At 43.4% G+C, this 12,760-nt stretch overlaps 1 protein-coding gene across 1 annotated transcript in view; it reads left to right on the top strand.

Annotated features, from left to right (window-relative positions):
* Positions 1 to 12,498, top strand: part of LOC124014561 (UPF0687 protein C20orf27 homolog) — a 33,967-nt gene extending 21,469 nt beyond the window's left edge. Inside the window, exons 2-6 of the mRNA XM_046329708.1 lie at positions 34 to 122; positions 2,939 to 3,093; positions 4,567 to 4,705; positions 5,411 to 5,536; positions 11,303 to 12,498. Coding sequence (XP_046185664.1) covers positions 104 to 122; positions 2,939 to 3,093; positions 4,567 to 4,705; positions 5,411 to 5,536; positions 11,303 to 11,403 — 540 coding nt within the window. The 5' untranslated portion in view covers positions 34 to 103 and the 3' untranslated portion in view covers positions 11,404 to 12,498. The remainder of the gene's footprint in view (positions 1 to 33; positions 123 to 2,938; positions 3,094 to 4,566; positions 4,706 to 5,410; positions 5,537 to 11,302) is intronic.
* The last annotated feature ends 262 nt before the right edge of the window (positions 12,499 to 12,760 follow it).

Raw genomic sequence — 12,760 nt, 5'->3', positions numbered from 1 at the left:
TCCTGTCCTTTATCCTCTGTCTCTCTTTCTCAGGGTTGTTTTGAGGCTGGGCCATAGATGACCAGGCTGTGACGGGTGGATTCTGTGTAGGATTGACCCTGGCATGGCTACTGCTAGGAAGAGTAAGTATCATCCTTGTTTTGTTGCTGATATTTGTGGGTTTTCCCTATTATGTGGTGTTCATTGCAAGAAATGGTGTGTTCAAATTCAAAACATGGTGCAGCTGAGTGAACCTTAACCTTAGCCTAAATCCTTTACTACGTTTCTTTATTCTTCTTCGGGTTGGCAGACATTGTCGATGTCTGGATCAGGCTCCCATCAGTCTCCCTTATACTGTCTGTTTTCGAAATGGTACTGGAAATGCGGTTTCCCAACGCCGGTCTTCGAGTACCCCAAACAGCACACACTTTTGTTGTAACCCCAGGCAAAAACACCTGATTCAACTTGTCAAGGGCTTGATGATTAGTTGACAAGTAGAATCAGGTGCGCTTATCTGGGGCCACACCAAAAATATGTACTGTTAGGGGTACTTAGTGTGCTACTCTGACTAGAGGCCTATGGGCTCAATCACTGCTCTTAAGTTTGCTATCAAATCAAAGCCCCCAAAAATCAGGCTTTTCACTGACCGAACAGCACACAGTACTCAAACCTGTAATAGTTTGTTATTTGTGATTTCGGAGGCTTTGTGGCAACAACACGGGAGGTATTGGCATGGAGATGGTAAAGGCTCTCCCACTCTCCTATGTTATAACAGCACTACAGTATAGAAATACTTAGTAAGTGTGTAATTTAAAGAAGTGATAATCAGGAAGGGTACAGGCAACATGAGACAAGAGAATAAGACCTGGAATTCAATCCAACCCCTAAATGGCGATGTTTACGTATGCAATGTCTTTGTTTACAATGCACACATACTACGTCTTTAGTCTGAGAACTACAATTAATCCAGTTAGTCTTTGGATGTGTGTAATTTGAAGGGATTCTAGTTTTGGGAAAAACCACAATGTGGACTTGATTGAATTAAGCCTGAAGTGTGTGTCTGTGTGAATGAATATGATGCACATGACACATAATCAGGAATTGTTCAGGGAACCTCATAGAAACACAGCAAGAGAACACCAGCTGGGAGACGGGTCACTGTCATTAATACCCCCGTCCCAGAGGAGATTGGGTCTTAGTTTCTGCACACCCAGCTCAGCTCTCCCTGGGTCTTTGTCCTCACTTTGATTAATTTAAGCTACAGACTGAATGAGAGACTTTCTATTTGGTTTCATCTCAATGTATTTTTTATGTGTCTGGGATGTAGAATGGAGCGAGAGAGAGAGTCCTGGAAGGACATCGACTGGCACAATGGAATAGTCCCAAGGCAGGCTCACTTAAATGCTCTGGGCTGGTGTCCAGAGAATTTGGATTAACCAAACTGTCTTGTTTGAAAGGCTGTGGATCTCTTGGTATTGTCTGAATCCACAAACTTAGTGTAGCCTAGTAGCTAGGCTTCTTACTGGAGTGGACACAGAGCTACAGAGCTACTCAGAGGGTGCGTTCCAATAATTTATCCTTTCTCCTGAAGTGTACACATTTATTAGCTCCCACAAATCTTAGAGCATTGGGTTGGTCGAGGCATGGGGTAGAGGGAGTTTCAACCATATTTTTATACCAGTAATTTCCTTTCAAATCAGTGAAGGGAACAAGTGTACACTTTTCGGAGGAAGGAGAGATGATTGGGACATCGCAAGAGTTACGCATCTTATACATCACACTTCCATAACAGTTCTGTTGTTCTTCTGTACTGCAACTTTCCCCAAATTCCCCGGTTTTCCAGAAATGGGAAGATTGAAATCACTAGAGTATAAGCAGGAATTCCGGGAATCCTCCAACCAGGATTTCTGAAAAACCGGGGAACTTTGAGAAGTTACCATAATCTTGCTCTGGTGCGTATGCAGGCAAATGAAGAACTGGGACGTTTTCATCTTTCATTTATTGTGTACAGATCCTTGCGACATGGGGCTGTGCATTATCATGAAACATGAGGTGATTGCTGCGGATGAATGGCATGACAATGGGCCTTAGAATCTCGTCATGTTATCTCTGCGTATTCAAATTGCCATTGATAAAATTCCATTGTGGGGCACTCTGTTCACAACGTTGACATCAACAAGCCGCTCGCCCACACAATGCCATACACGTGGTCTGCGGTTGTGAGGCCGGTTGGACATACTGCCAAATTCTCTAAACTGACGTTGGAGGTGGCTTATGGTAGAGAAATTAACACTAAATTCTCTGACAACAGCTCTGGTGGACGTTCCTGCAGTCAGTATTCCAATTGTATCCTCCCTTGAGACATCTGTGGCCCTGTTTTGTGACAACTGCACATTTTAGATTGGCCTTTTGTTGTCCCCAGCACACAGTGCACCTGTGTAATGATCGTGCTGTTTAATCAATTCCTTGATATGCCACAGCTGTCAGGGGGATGGATTATCTTGGTAAAGCATAAATGCTCACTAACATGGATGTAAACAAATTTGTGCACAACATTTGAGATAAGCTTTTTGTGCATATGGGACATTTCTGAAATATATTATCTCAGCATTTATATCAACATGTTGCGTTGATATTTTTGTTCTGTGGAAGAGGGATCCGAGTTTCCCAGACATTTGAAGGCACCAGAATGACACGCACCCCAGACAGGCAGAAAATAAGTTGCGATTACAATCAAAACATTCAAGTTGCCCAGTTCTTCTCTCTTGTAAAGAAAACCATTTAATTTTTGTGACTTATTCCTGAGTGTCACGGGCATAAGAAAATCGCTTGCATAGTGAACTGTTGGACCAGAGGGCCTTGCAATTAGTGTGTGATTTGTGTGTGTGTGTACTGTGACTGAAGGTGTGTGTGTCAACGCTGTTGTTTATGTATACTGAGGTAGCTGTTCTCTCCTCAGGCTCTGCGGCAAAGGCGGGAGCCGTCAGTTTCTCAGAAGAGCCAACCACCGCTATTGCTGCCGCCGGCACCCCCTCCCATGTCCATTTTGACGAGAAGCTCCACGACTCTGTCGTCATGGTGATCCCTCAGCCCGATGGGAACTTCATGGTCAAGGTGGGGGTTTTTTTGTTTGTTTTTTTGGATTGGCAAATTTAACATGTCTGACGTGACAATGACCATAACAGTTGGCATAAACGGCACACCCAGAGAGCCAGGATACTCTGAAACTTACCCCTTCGAACTCTCTAGTGGTCCCACAGTCACTCTTCTTTACTTGTAAAAGTCAATACAGCCAGTGTTGCCATTTTTTAACTACGACCCTGTATGACAACTAAGGGGAGGAGACAGGCTTTTCTCTCATCTCTTCTCATTTCCAGTCTCTGTTTTTAAGGTTCAGTTCCACTTATGCCAGATAGATCTCTCCTTACTTCCTGCTCCCATAGCCCTCCAACCATCAACTGTTCACGTTAGGGCCCTGAGTTTATCCTGACCATGTGACCTGTCCAAGAAACTCAGCTACACTTCCTGGGCTCCATAGCTAGTGGACCCTAGGAAGAGTAGCTGCTGCATGAGCAACAAGCTAAGAGGGATCCTAGTAAACTAAACTAGTCTACACTTCGCTAGTAGCTAGCCCCATTTTTTTTTTACTGTTTTAGGAGCCATTAGCCTGGTCACAGATCTGTTTGTGCTGCATATTGCCAAGTTGGCTATACAGCACAAGTAGATGTGGAACCAGGCATTGAAGTGGATCAGAGAACCTCTGTAGTCTCTGCAGAACAGTAACAGTAGGCCTGGGCAGTATGACTGTGCTTTTCTGACCGTCCTTTTATTTCACTGCCCTGGTGTGCGAAGCGGGGTCCACCAGACAGACGGCAGGGTTGAATGTGCCATGCGTCGGAAGTTCTCATCTACCCACTAGGAACCTCACGGTTGCCATGGAAACAGGGGGGGGGTAGACCAACCGTAGCCAGACTGGCAACCGGGGATTGTGTCGATCAGATGTGGTGGGCTGTAGTGTGTGGGGTGGTTGGAGATGGACGATACGTTGCATAGCTGTATAATCAAAGCACTGGGTTTGTTTTGTTGTTTCTTTCACACTCTTCCCTCTTGATCTCCTTCACTTGTTCTGTGTTTTGTTTGACGTTGCTAGATGGGCATTTGAGGCTTGGGTTGCTTGTTTGAGGCATTCAAGACTCCCTGGAAGTGCTGAGGGTTATCTTTTGGCTCCTCTGGCTTGCTCTTTTCTCCCTCATCTCTTCTCTTGCAGCTTTTTTTGCTTGCTCGCCATTTTTATTTGTATATTTTGTTTTATCTTCACTCTTTCTTGCTGCTGTTAAATTGCATTTGTCATTTTTATGAAATTACATGAACCAGAAAGGATGTTTATCAGAGAGAGAAAAGCATGTTTCTTTTTGTAGCAATTTTTGTCATCAGATGAAACTTAAGGATGTGCATGTTCAAAACAGGAAGCTTCTTTGCAGGGTAGCTCTATCTTTTATTGCGTGAAAATGCATTTCCTTGGCATTTGTGTATATGGTGACTGAATTAGTCTTTTTTTCTGTCTCCTGTCCATCCCCCCATCCTCAGGTTGGTTTTCTGAAGACCCAGCACAAGTATGAGATTGTCTTCGACCTCCCTGAGGTTCCGTCACTGGGGAAGGCTGTGTGTCCAGCTCCTGTACCCAACCAGCACATCTGCATCACCAATATCACTCCTGTAGCAGAGGGTATGTCAGAGTCTTGGTCAAGCCGGCCTCAGCCCTTGTCCCAGTCCCACCCGTCCATCTAACTCCAGCCCCAGCTACTTCGACCTACTAGCCCACGCTTCGGTTTTACTGTAGCTGTCAGCCCAACCCCCAGATACAGCCTTTTCCCTACACCCAAACGTAATCCAAACCCTTTTGAAATCCACTGATCTTTCTCCAGTTGACCGGACCTTCATATCAGTCATTCTTTATAGTAGCCGGACATCTAATATGTACAGGAAACACTGAAAGGTGGCCAACATCCCCCAGGGGGTTTCTGTAGTTCGTAATGAGGGTTTTTATTACCACTTATTCACTACAGTGGTTTGTTCTAGTGTTGACTTTAGTTTGTTGTGGAATTCCATTTCACCATCTGCTGGGATACCATGACCTTCTACTTTTGTGTGTGTGTGTTATTTGTAGTGTTGGCCAGCTGCATTTAATGTGCTTGACCCCAGAGAGTTTTTACACTCTGGTTGACATTTTGCTCCCCTGGCCCTGTGAGTCTGGCATCTCTGTCCACTCTACCCATTCAAGAGAAACAACCATACTTAATTGAGTGTAAGAAGTGAGAAATACAGAAAAAATATAGAGGGAAAAGTCAACAAACAATACAATTATTGCAGTCATAACAAGTATATTTCTCTCTCTCGCTCTCCCTTCCTCCCCTCTTCCTCCCCTCCCCAGGTGGTCTGAGAGTGACGTGTGAGTACATGGCCCACCAGGAGGGCGTGCTATGTGAGGAGCTGATGCTGGTCAGTGAGAGCCAGGAGGAAGTCTGTGTGGGGGTCAAGGTTCAAGCCCGCGTCATGGGTAAGTGTAGGGGGAAATTGTCCCTAGACTCTGTTTTGGATAAGATTGGGATTGAGGAAGGGATGACCTGATCCTAGATCTGTACCAAGGGGAACTTCACCCCGCAGCAGGTAAGTCTACAGTTACAGCCATGATAACAAAACCAATTTGTTCCACGTTGTCTTCATTGCAGTCACACTGTGCAGGAGATCTCGCAATGCCTGGAAAAGTGTTTAGTGACCAAAATGATATAGCAGTACTTTGAGATGTGAGCATGTGTAGATCTCAGAAGATTTCTGTATCATGTCAGTGTGGTTCCTGAGAGATGGGTATGTTAAACACTTCTCCAGGCGTTGTGAGATCTGATCACCTGCACACTTTTCATGCAACTAAAACTTGTATAGTCACCCCTTTTTTTTCTTTTTTTTCACCTTTATTTAACCAGGTAGGCCAGATTGAGAACAAGTTCTCATTTACAACTGCGACCTGGCCAAGATAAAGCAAAGCAGTGCGACAAAAACCACAGTGTTACACATGGGATAAACAAACGTACAGTCAATAACACAATATAAAAATCAGTATACAGTGTGTGCAAATGTAGTAAGATTAGGGAGGTAAGGCAATAAATAGGCCATAGTGATGAAATAATTACAATTTAGCATTAACACTGGAGCGATAGATGTACAGATAATGATGTGAAAGTAGTGATACTGGGGTGCAAATGATCAAAAATAAATAACAATATGGGGATGAGATAGTTGGGTGGGTAATTTACAGATGGGCTGTGTACAGGTGCAGTGATCGGTAAGCTTCTCTGACAGCTGATGCTTAAAGTTGGGGAGGGAGATGCGTTTCCAGCTTCAGTGATTTTTGCAATTCGTTCCAGTCATTGGCAGCAGAGAACTGGAAGGAAAGGCAACCAAAGGAGGAGTTGGCTTTGGGGATGGCCAGTGAAATATATCTGCTGGAGTCCATGCTACAGGTGGGTGTTGCTATGGTGACCAGTGAGCTGACATAAGGCGGGGCTTTACCTAGCGAAGACTTATAGATGACCTGGAGCCAGTGGGTTTGGCGACGAATATGAAGCAAGGGCCAGCCAACGAGAGGATCACATTGGTCACAGTGGTGGGTAGTATATGGGGCTTTGCTGACAAAACCGATGGCACTGTGATAGACTACATCTAATTTGCTGAGTAGAGTGTTGGAGGCTATTTTGTAAATAACATTGACGAAGTCAAGGATTGGTAGGATAGTCAGTTTTACGAGGGTATGTTTAGCAGCATGAGTGAAGGAGGCTTTGTTGCGAAATAGGAAGCCAATTCTAGATTTAATTTTGGATTGGAGATGCTTAATGTGAGTCTGGAAGGAGAGCATGGCCTGGTGGAAAGCAAGGCCAGCCGTAGAAAAATGCTTCTTGAAATTCTCAATTATCGTGGATTTATCGGTGGTGACAGTGTTTCCTAGCCTCAGTGCAGTAGGCAGCTGGGAGGAGGTGGTCTTATTCTCCATGGACTTTAGTTTTACAAAACTTTTTGGAATTTGTGCTACAGGATGCAAATTTCTGTTTGAAAAAGCTAGCCTTTGCTTCCCTGACAAACTGTGTATATTGGTTCCTGACTTCCCATAAAAATAGCATATTGCGGGGTCTATTCAATGCTAATGCAGTACACCACAGGATGTTTTTTGCTGGTCAAGGGCAGTCAAGTCAAGAGTGAACCAAGGGCTATATCTGTTCTTAGTTCTACGTTTTTTTGAATGGGGCATGCTTATTTAAGATGGTGAGGAAAGCACTTTTAAAGAATAACCAGGCATCCTCTACTGACGGGGTGAGGTCAATATCCTTCCAGGATACCCAGGCCAGGTCGATTAGAAAGGCCTGCTCGCTGAAGTGTTTTAGTGAGCATTTGACAGTGATGAGGGGTGGTCGTTTGACCGCGGACCCATTACGGATGCAGGCAATAAGACAGTGATCGCTGAGATCCTGGTTGAAGACAGCAGAGGTGTATTTAGAGGGTAGGTTGGTCAGGATGAAATCTATGAGGGTACCTGTGTTTACAGATTTGGGGTAGGTTCATTGATAATCTGTGTGAGATTGAGGGCATCTAGTTTAGATTGTAGGACTGCCGGAGTGTTAAACATATCCCAGTTTAGGTCACCTAACAGTACGAACTCTGAAGATAAGTGGGGGGCAATCAATTTGCATATGGAGTCCAGGGCACAACTGGGGGCTGAGGGGGGCCTATAGCAAGCGGTAACAGTGAGAGACTTATTTCTGGTACGGTGGCTTTTTAGTAGAAGCTCAAACTGTTTGGGCACAGACCTGGATAGCATGACGGAACTCTGCAGTAGATTGTGACCCCGCCCCCTTTGGCAGTTCTATCTTGGTGGAAAATGTTGTAGTTGGTGATGGAAATTTCAGAGTTTTTGGTGGCCTTCCTAAGCCAAGATTCAGACAAGGCTAGGACATCAGGGTTGGCGGAGTGTGTTAAGCCAGGTGAGGATGTGTGGGGGGTGGGACAAAAGAGCTATCTAAGGCAAGGTGAGCGGGACTGAGGGCTCTATAGTGAAATAACACAATAAGGACTAGACCGGGCATATTGACATTAGAGAGAGGCATAAAGCGGTCACAGATGTTGATTCGGGAGAGCTAAGACAACAACGGGTAAATGGCGATGAATGGGCAGAGCGGGTCAGTTGGGTACATACAGGACCTGAGTTCGAGGCTGGGGCCGACAGATAAACAAAATGGGGTACCGTGTTATTGGAACAGTCCAGGGAGCATCAGCTGTGTTGCCTAGTGATCATAGGGTCCAAAGAACAGCAATAGGTGAGATAGGGAGCCGTTCAAGTGGTCAGTACTAGGTTAGGCAAGTGGGAGACATGACGCTTAGAAAGCTAAGGGGTCCAGAAACAAGGGTCCAAACCAATTGGCAAAAGAGGTATTGTAGCCCTAGAATTAGCTAGTATATGGGCCTAGCTCGTGGCTAGCTCAAGTCTAACTGGTGCTTGCTTCGGGACAGAGGCGTTAGCTAACAGTAGCCAATCGGTAGCAGCTAGCTAACTGCAGTGATCCGGTGTAATGATCCAGAGTGGCAGGAATCTGGTGATGTGGTAGGGAGAACCTGTCCGATATGCTCTGGCGGTGTCCGAGCTAAGAGGTGAAGACCTCTAGCCGTGGCTAACAAAGGCTAGTAGCAAGTTAGCTGGCTAGCTCCTGATGGAGGTTCCAGTTATAAGGAATAAAAATATCAGATCTGTACCAAATTGGGTGAGGTGGGTTGCAGGAAAGTATATTTAGTTCATAGATAAAAAGTGAGTTTAAAATGTATGCGAGAAAAAATAAACGTCTATTTACATGGGATAAGGCAAACACAACACACGGCCGACTGCTACGCCATCTTGGAACGATTACAAACCTTCTGTCCGTCCTAAAAATGAGTACTTGTGTTGTATCTTGCTGTATGTTGCTCTGAAGGGGTAATTTAAATTGGGAAATGTCTGCGGTCCCTGAGAAGAGGTTTGAGAACCACGCTGTACAGTGAACCCTCATAATTTCCTGTGTACACAAGTGCTGAAAACCACCTCCCTTCTTTCTCTAATAATGTAATTTCTAAATAAGAAATGGGAATGGGATACATGGTCAGTTGAACAATTCAACTGAAATATCAGTTATTTCTGGGTGTGTCAGTTTAGTTTTAATGTAGCCAACTAGTCATTGTCTTCCCAAACAAGGCAAGGCAATGGTGTAGTGTTGTTGAATTGAGTAACAGTCTAGTGCCTAGGAGTCGGATACTGCTCCTTAACAATTCATGTTTGGATAATAGGTTGAGAACAATTTATGTAGTAGTGTGCTGTTGCCACCTCCTGGTGAGTCTGAACAGCATGGGCTAAGCATCACTGGTGACTTCAATAATGTGATAACTTGAGTAAAATGAAGTGAACCGCACATAAATGGGGAGCTTGTTAGATGGATAGATGGGAGCATTCGTATTCACATGCAATATCACAAATGACACCGTACTACCTACTCTGTGTACTACTTTTGACCAGAGCCCTATGGGCCCTGGTCAAAAGTAGTGCCCTACATAGGGAATAGGGCGTGATTTTGGGACGTAGGTACAGAGTGGGGAGGCGAACATGAACGCCTGTAGGCAGGCAGAGGAGTAGGGGGCAGCATTTTCACTTTTGGATAAATAGCATGCCCAATTTCAACTTCTTGTTACTCGTGCTAAGAATATAAGATATGCATATTATTAGTAGATTTTGATAGAAAACACACTGAGGTTTCTAACACTGTTTGAATCATGTCTGTGAGTATAACATAACTTACGTAGCAGGCAAAACCCTGAGGACTAACCGTTCATTTTTTTTAAGTCTCTGTCTGTTCAGTGAAATCTCATTGAGAAACCATATTTATTAGGCACTTGTTTTCAATACCTACCGCTTCCACTGGATGTCACCAGTATTTTCAATTTGGTTGAGGTTATTCCTTTGTGCAATGAAGAAGTATGGCCATCTAGGAACTGGGTAACACTGAGAGTTGCGCAAGACTTGAAAAGTAGCGTTGGTTTGTTATCTTCCTGTATTGAACACAGACCCGTCTTCAATTTGATTGTTTATTATCGTTTAAAATCGTTTAAAATCACTTAAAGTTGTATTGCAAAAGTAGTTTGAAATGTTTTGGCAACGTTTACGGGCAAGTTTTGAGATATTTTGTAGTGATGTTTCACAAATTGGAAGCCGTTTTTTTCTGGATCAAACGCGCCAAATAAATGTACATTTTGGATATATATGGACGGAATGAATCGAAAAAAAAGGACCAATTGTGATGTTTATGGGACATATTGGAGTGCCAACAAAAGAAGCTCGTCAAAGGTAAGGCATGTTTTTATATTTTATTTCTGCGTTTTGTGTAGCGCCTGCAGGGTTGAAATATGCTACTCTCTTTGTTTACTGTTGTGCTATCATCAGATAATAGCTTCTTATGCTTTCGCCGAAAAGCCTTTTTAAAATCTGACATGATGGCTGGATTCACAACGGGTGTAGCTTTAATTTAGTATCTTACATGTGTGATTTTAATGAAAGTTTGATTTTTATATAATTTTATTTGAATTTGCCACGCTGAATTTTCCCTGGCATTTGGCCAAGTGAGACGCAAGCGTCCCCTATACCTTAAGAAGCTAGCGCCTAGGAGTCTGATACTGCTCCTTAACAATTATGTATTCATGTGCTGTTGCCACCTCCTGGTGAGTCTGGACAGCATGGGTTAAGCATCACCGATGACTTCAATAATGTGATAACTTGAGTAAAACATAGTGAACCGCACATAAATGGGTAGCTTGTTAGATGGGTAGATGGGAGCGTTCGTATTCACATGCAATATCACAAATGGCACCCTACTACCTATTTGGTGTACTACTTTTGACCAGAGCCCTATGGGCCCTGGTCAAAAGTAGTGCCCTACATTAGGGAATAGCGTGTGATTTTGGGACGTAGGTACAGAGTGAGGAGGTGAACATGAACGTCTGTAGGCAGGCAGAGGAGGGAAGGGGATGTTGTGTGTGTTTGTGACTGGGCCGGGGCCGGGAAACAGATCACACAGCTTAAATCCTTTTGGGCTTTACTGACCCTCTCTCTCGCTCTACTTTACTAGCAACACATTGTAATAGAGGACTGGCACTGGTCTGATGTTGTAGACTAACCCCTTTCTGATAAATAACCTAATGGTATTTTATCTCTTTCTCTCTCCTTTTATTTTCTGTTTCTCTCTCTCTCTCTGTTTTCCAGACCGTCACCATGGTACACCCATGTTGTTGGAAGGAGTGCGTTGTGTGGGAGTGGAGCTGGAGTATGACTCTGAACAGAGTGACTGGCAAGGATTTGACTAGACCAGGCAATGCGACACACACACACTCAAACAAAAAGACAGTGCCACATATATTGGAATTCATCATCCACTCCAAACTATCCCTGACCATTCAAGATGTTTTGGTCCAAAAGGAGGATGAAATTAGGAAATGGACAGTGGTTATTTTAGCAAGGCTAATGTGATCAGATCTCTGTTGAGCATACCTCCAGTCTAGTTAGTTAATGCATCTGAAATGCATTGAAACAGGTACTATTTTTTTAAATTGTCATTAGTACTACAATGATAGACGTTATCCAACTGCCCATGCCTTTCCACTGCATGCCCCTATGTTGTGTTGAATATGTTTTCTGAGTAAACCTATAGGGGGCAGCAAAGCTCACGTAAACAATTCAGCCCATTTCACCCAGCCTGGCTTTAACAATACCCATAGGGGTCGACAAAGACCATTAAATGTATTTTTCCCATCTGACATGGAGGGATTGAAAATGACTTGTTTTAATTAAGTTAATAATAATAATAATTATACGCTATGAATCAATTGCAAGTGCCTACATTGCTGTATAGCTTTTACCATCAACTGCCTTCTATTCCTTGCATAGATAAATAAAGGTTAAATAAATCTAATAAAAATGTAACAAAATAATCCATCTATCACTCACTAACCTGCCCTCCCTCCCCCAACCCCCTCACCATCCTCTCTGAGCACTCAGTCTTGTTGCAACCTAATCTCTTAGTAAGAAGTATAGTTAGTCACTGTTTACTGTCAATAGTTAGTCACTGTAAATGAATATTCCCATCAAATTAGAATATCTAGTACAATCAGTCTCTGTATTTCACATAGCTAAGTGGAATTAAACCTGTTTTCTTTATCAAATCAGACAATCTACATGTGTTAAATGTGTTCGCCCTTAATTGTTTTTATATTTGTGTTTAATAGGCTCTGTAATTTCTTAAAGTTATCCCTTGTTATCTGGTGTATATGAGGAGGGGGGTGTAGTAGCATTTTCAGTCAATACACTACACAATACATGTTCCCTTATAGATGTTTGTTGTTGTGATCACTCTTGTTTTGTTACGCCATGAAAGAATAAAGTTGATGTATTTAAAAAGATAAGTACTTTTGTATAACTGTGCTTTTTGTTCCACTATTGCATCACTCTGTGATTTTTTTTCTCCCACTGGAGTGTGGTCCTTACTGTACCATTCACTGTGTTCTGTTGGATGTGATGGTACTACAGGATACATCTGTCGTGAGGTTTATAGTGTTTCCCATAGGCTATGGGTGTTCTGTAGTCTAGATATTGGCACAGATCCATAGATTAGGTAGAAAATCCCCCCCCCCTTACCCTGACGCACCCGTTTTCCTAGTCCCCTTT

Source organism: Oncorhynchus gorbuscha, linkage group LG25 (assembly GCF_021184085.1).
Source record: "Oncorhynchus gorbuscha isolate QuinsamMale2020 ecotype Even-year linkage group LG25, OgorEven_v1.0, whole genome shotgun sequence".
Lineage (NCBI taxonomy): Eukaryota > Metazoa > Chordata > Actinopteri > Salmoniformes > Salmonidae > Oncorhynchus > Oncorhynchus gorbuscha.
The sequence above is the reverse complement of the archived record's forward strand: the minus strand, read 5'-3'. Positions and strand labels throughout refer to the sequence as shown.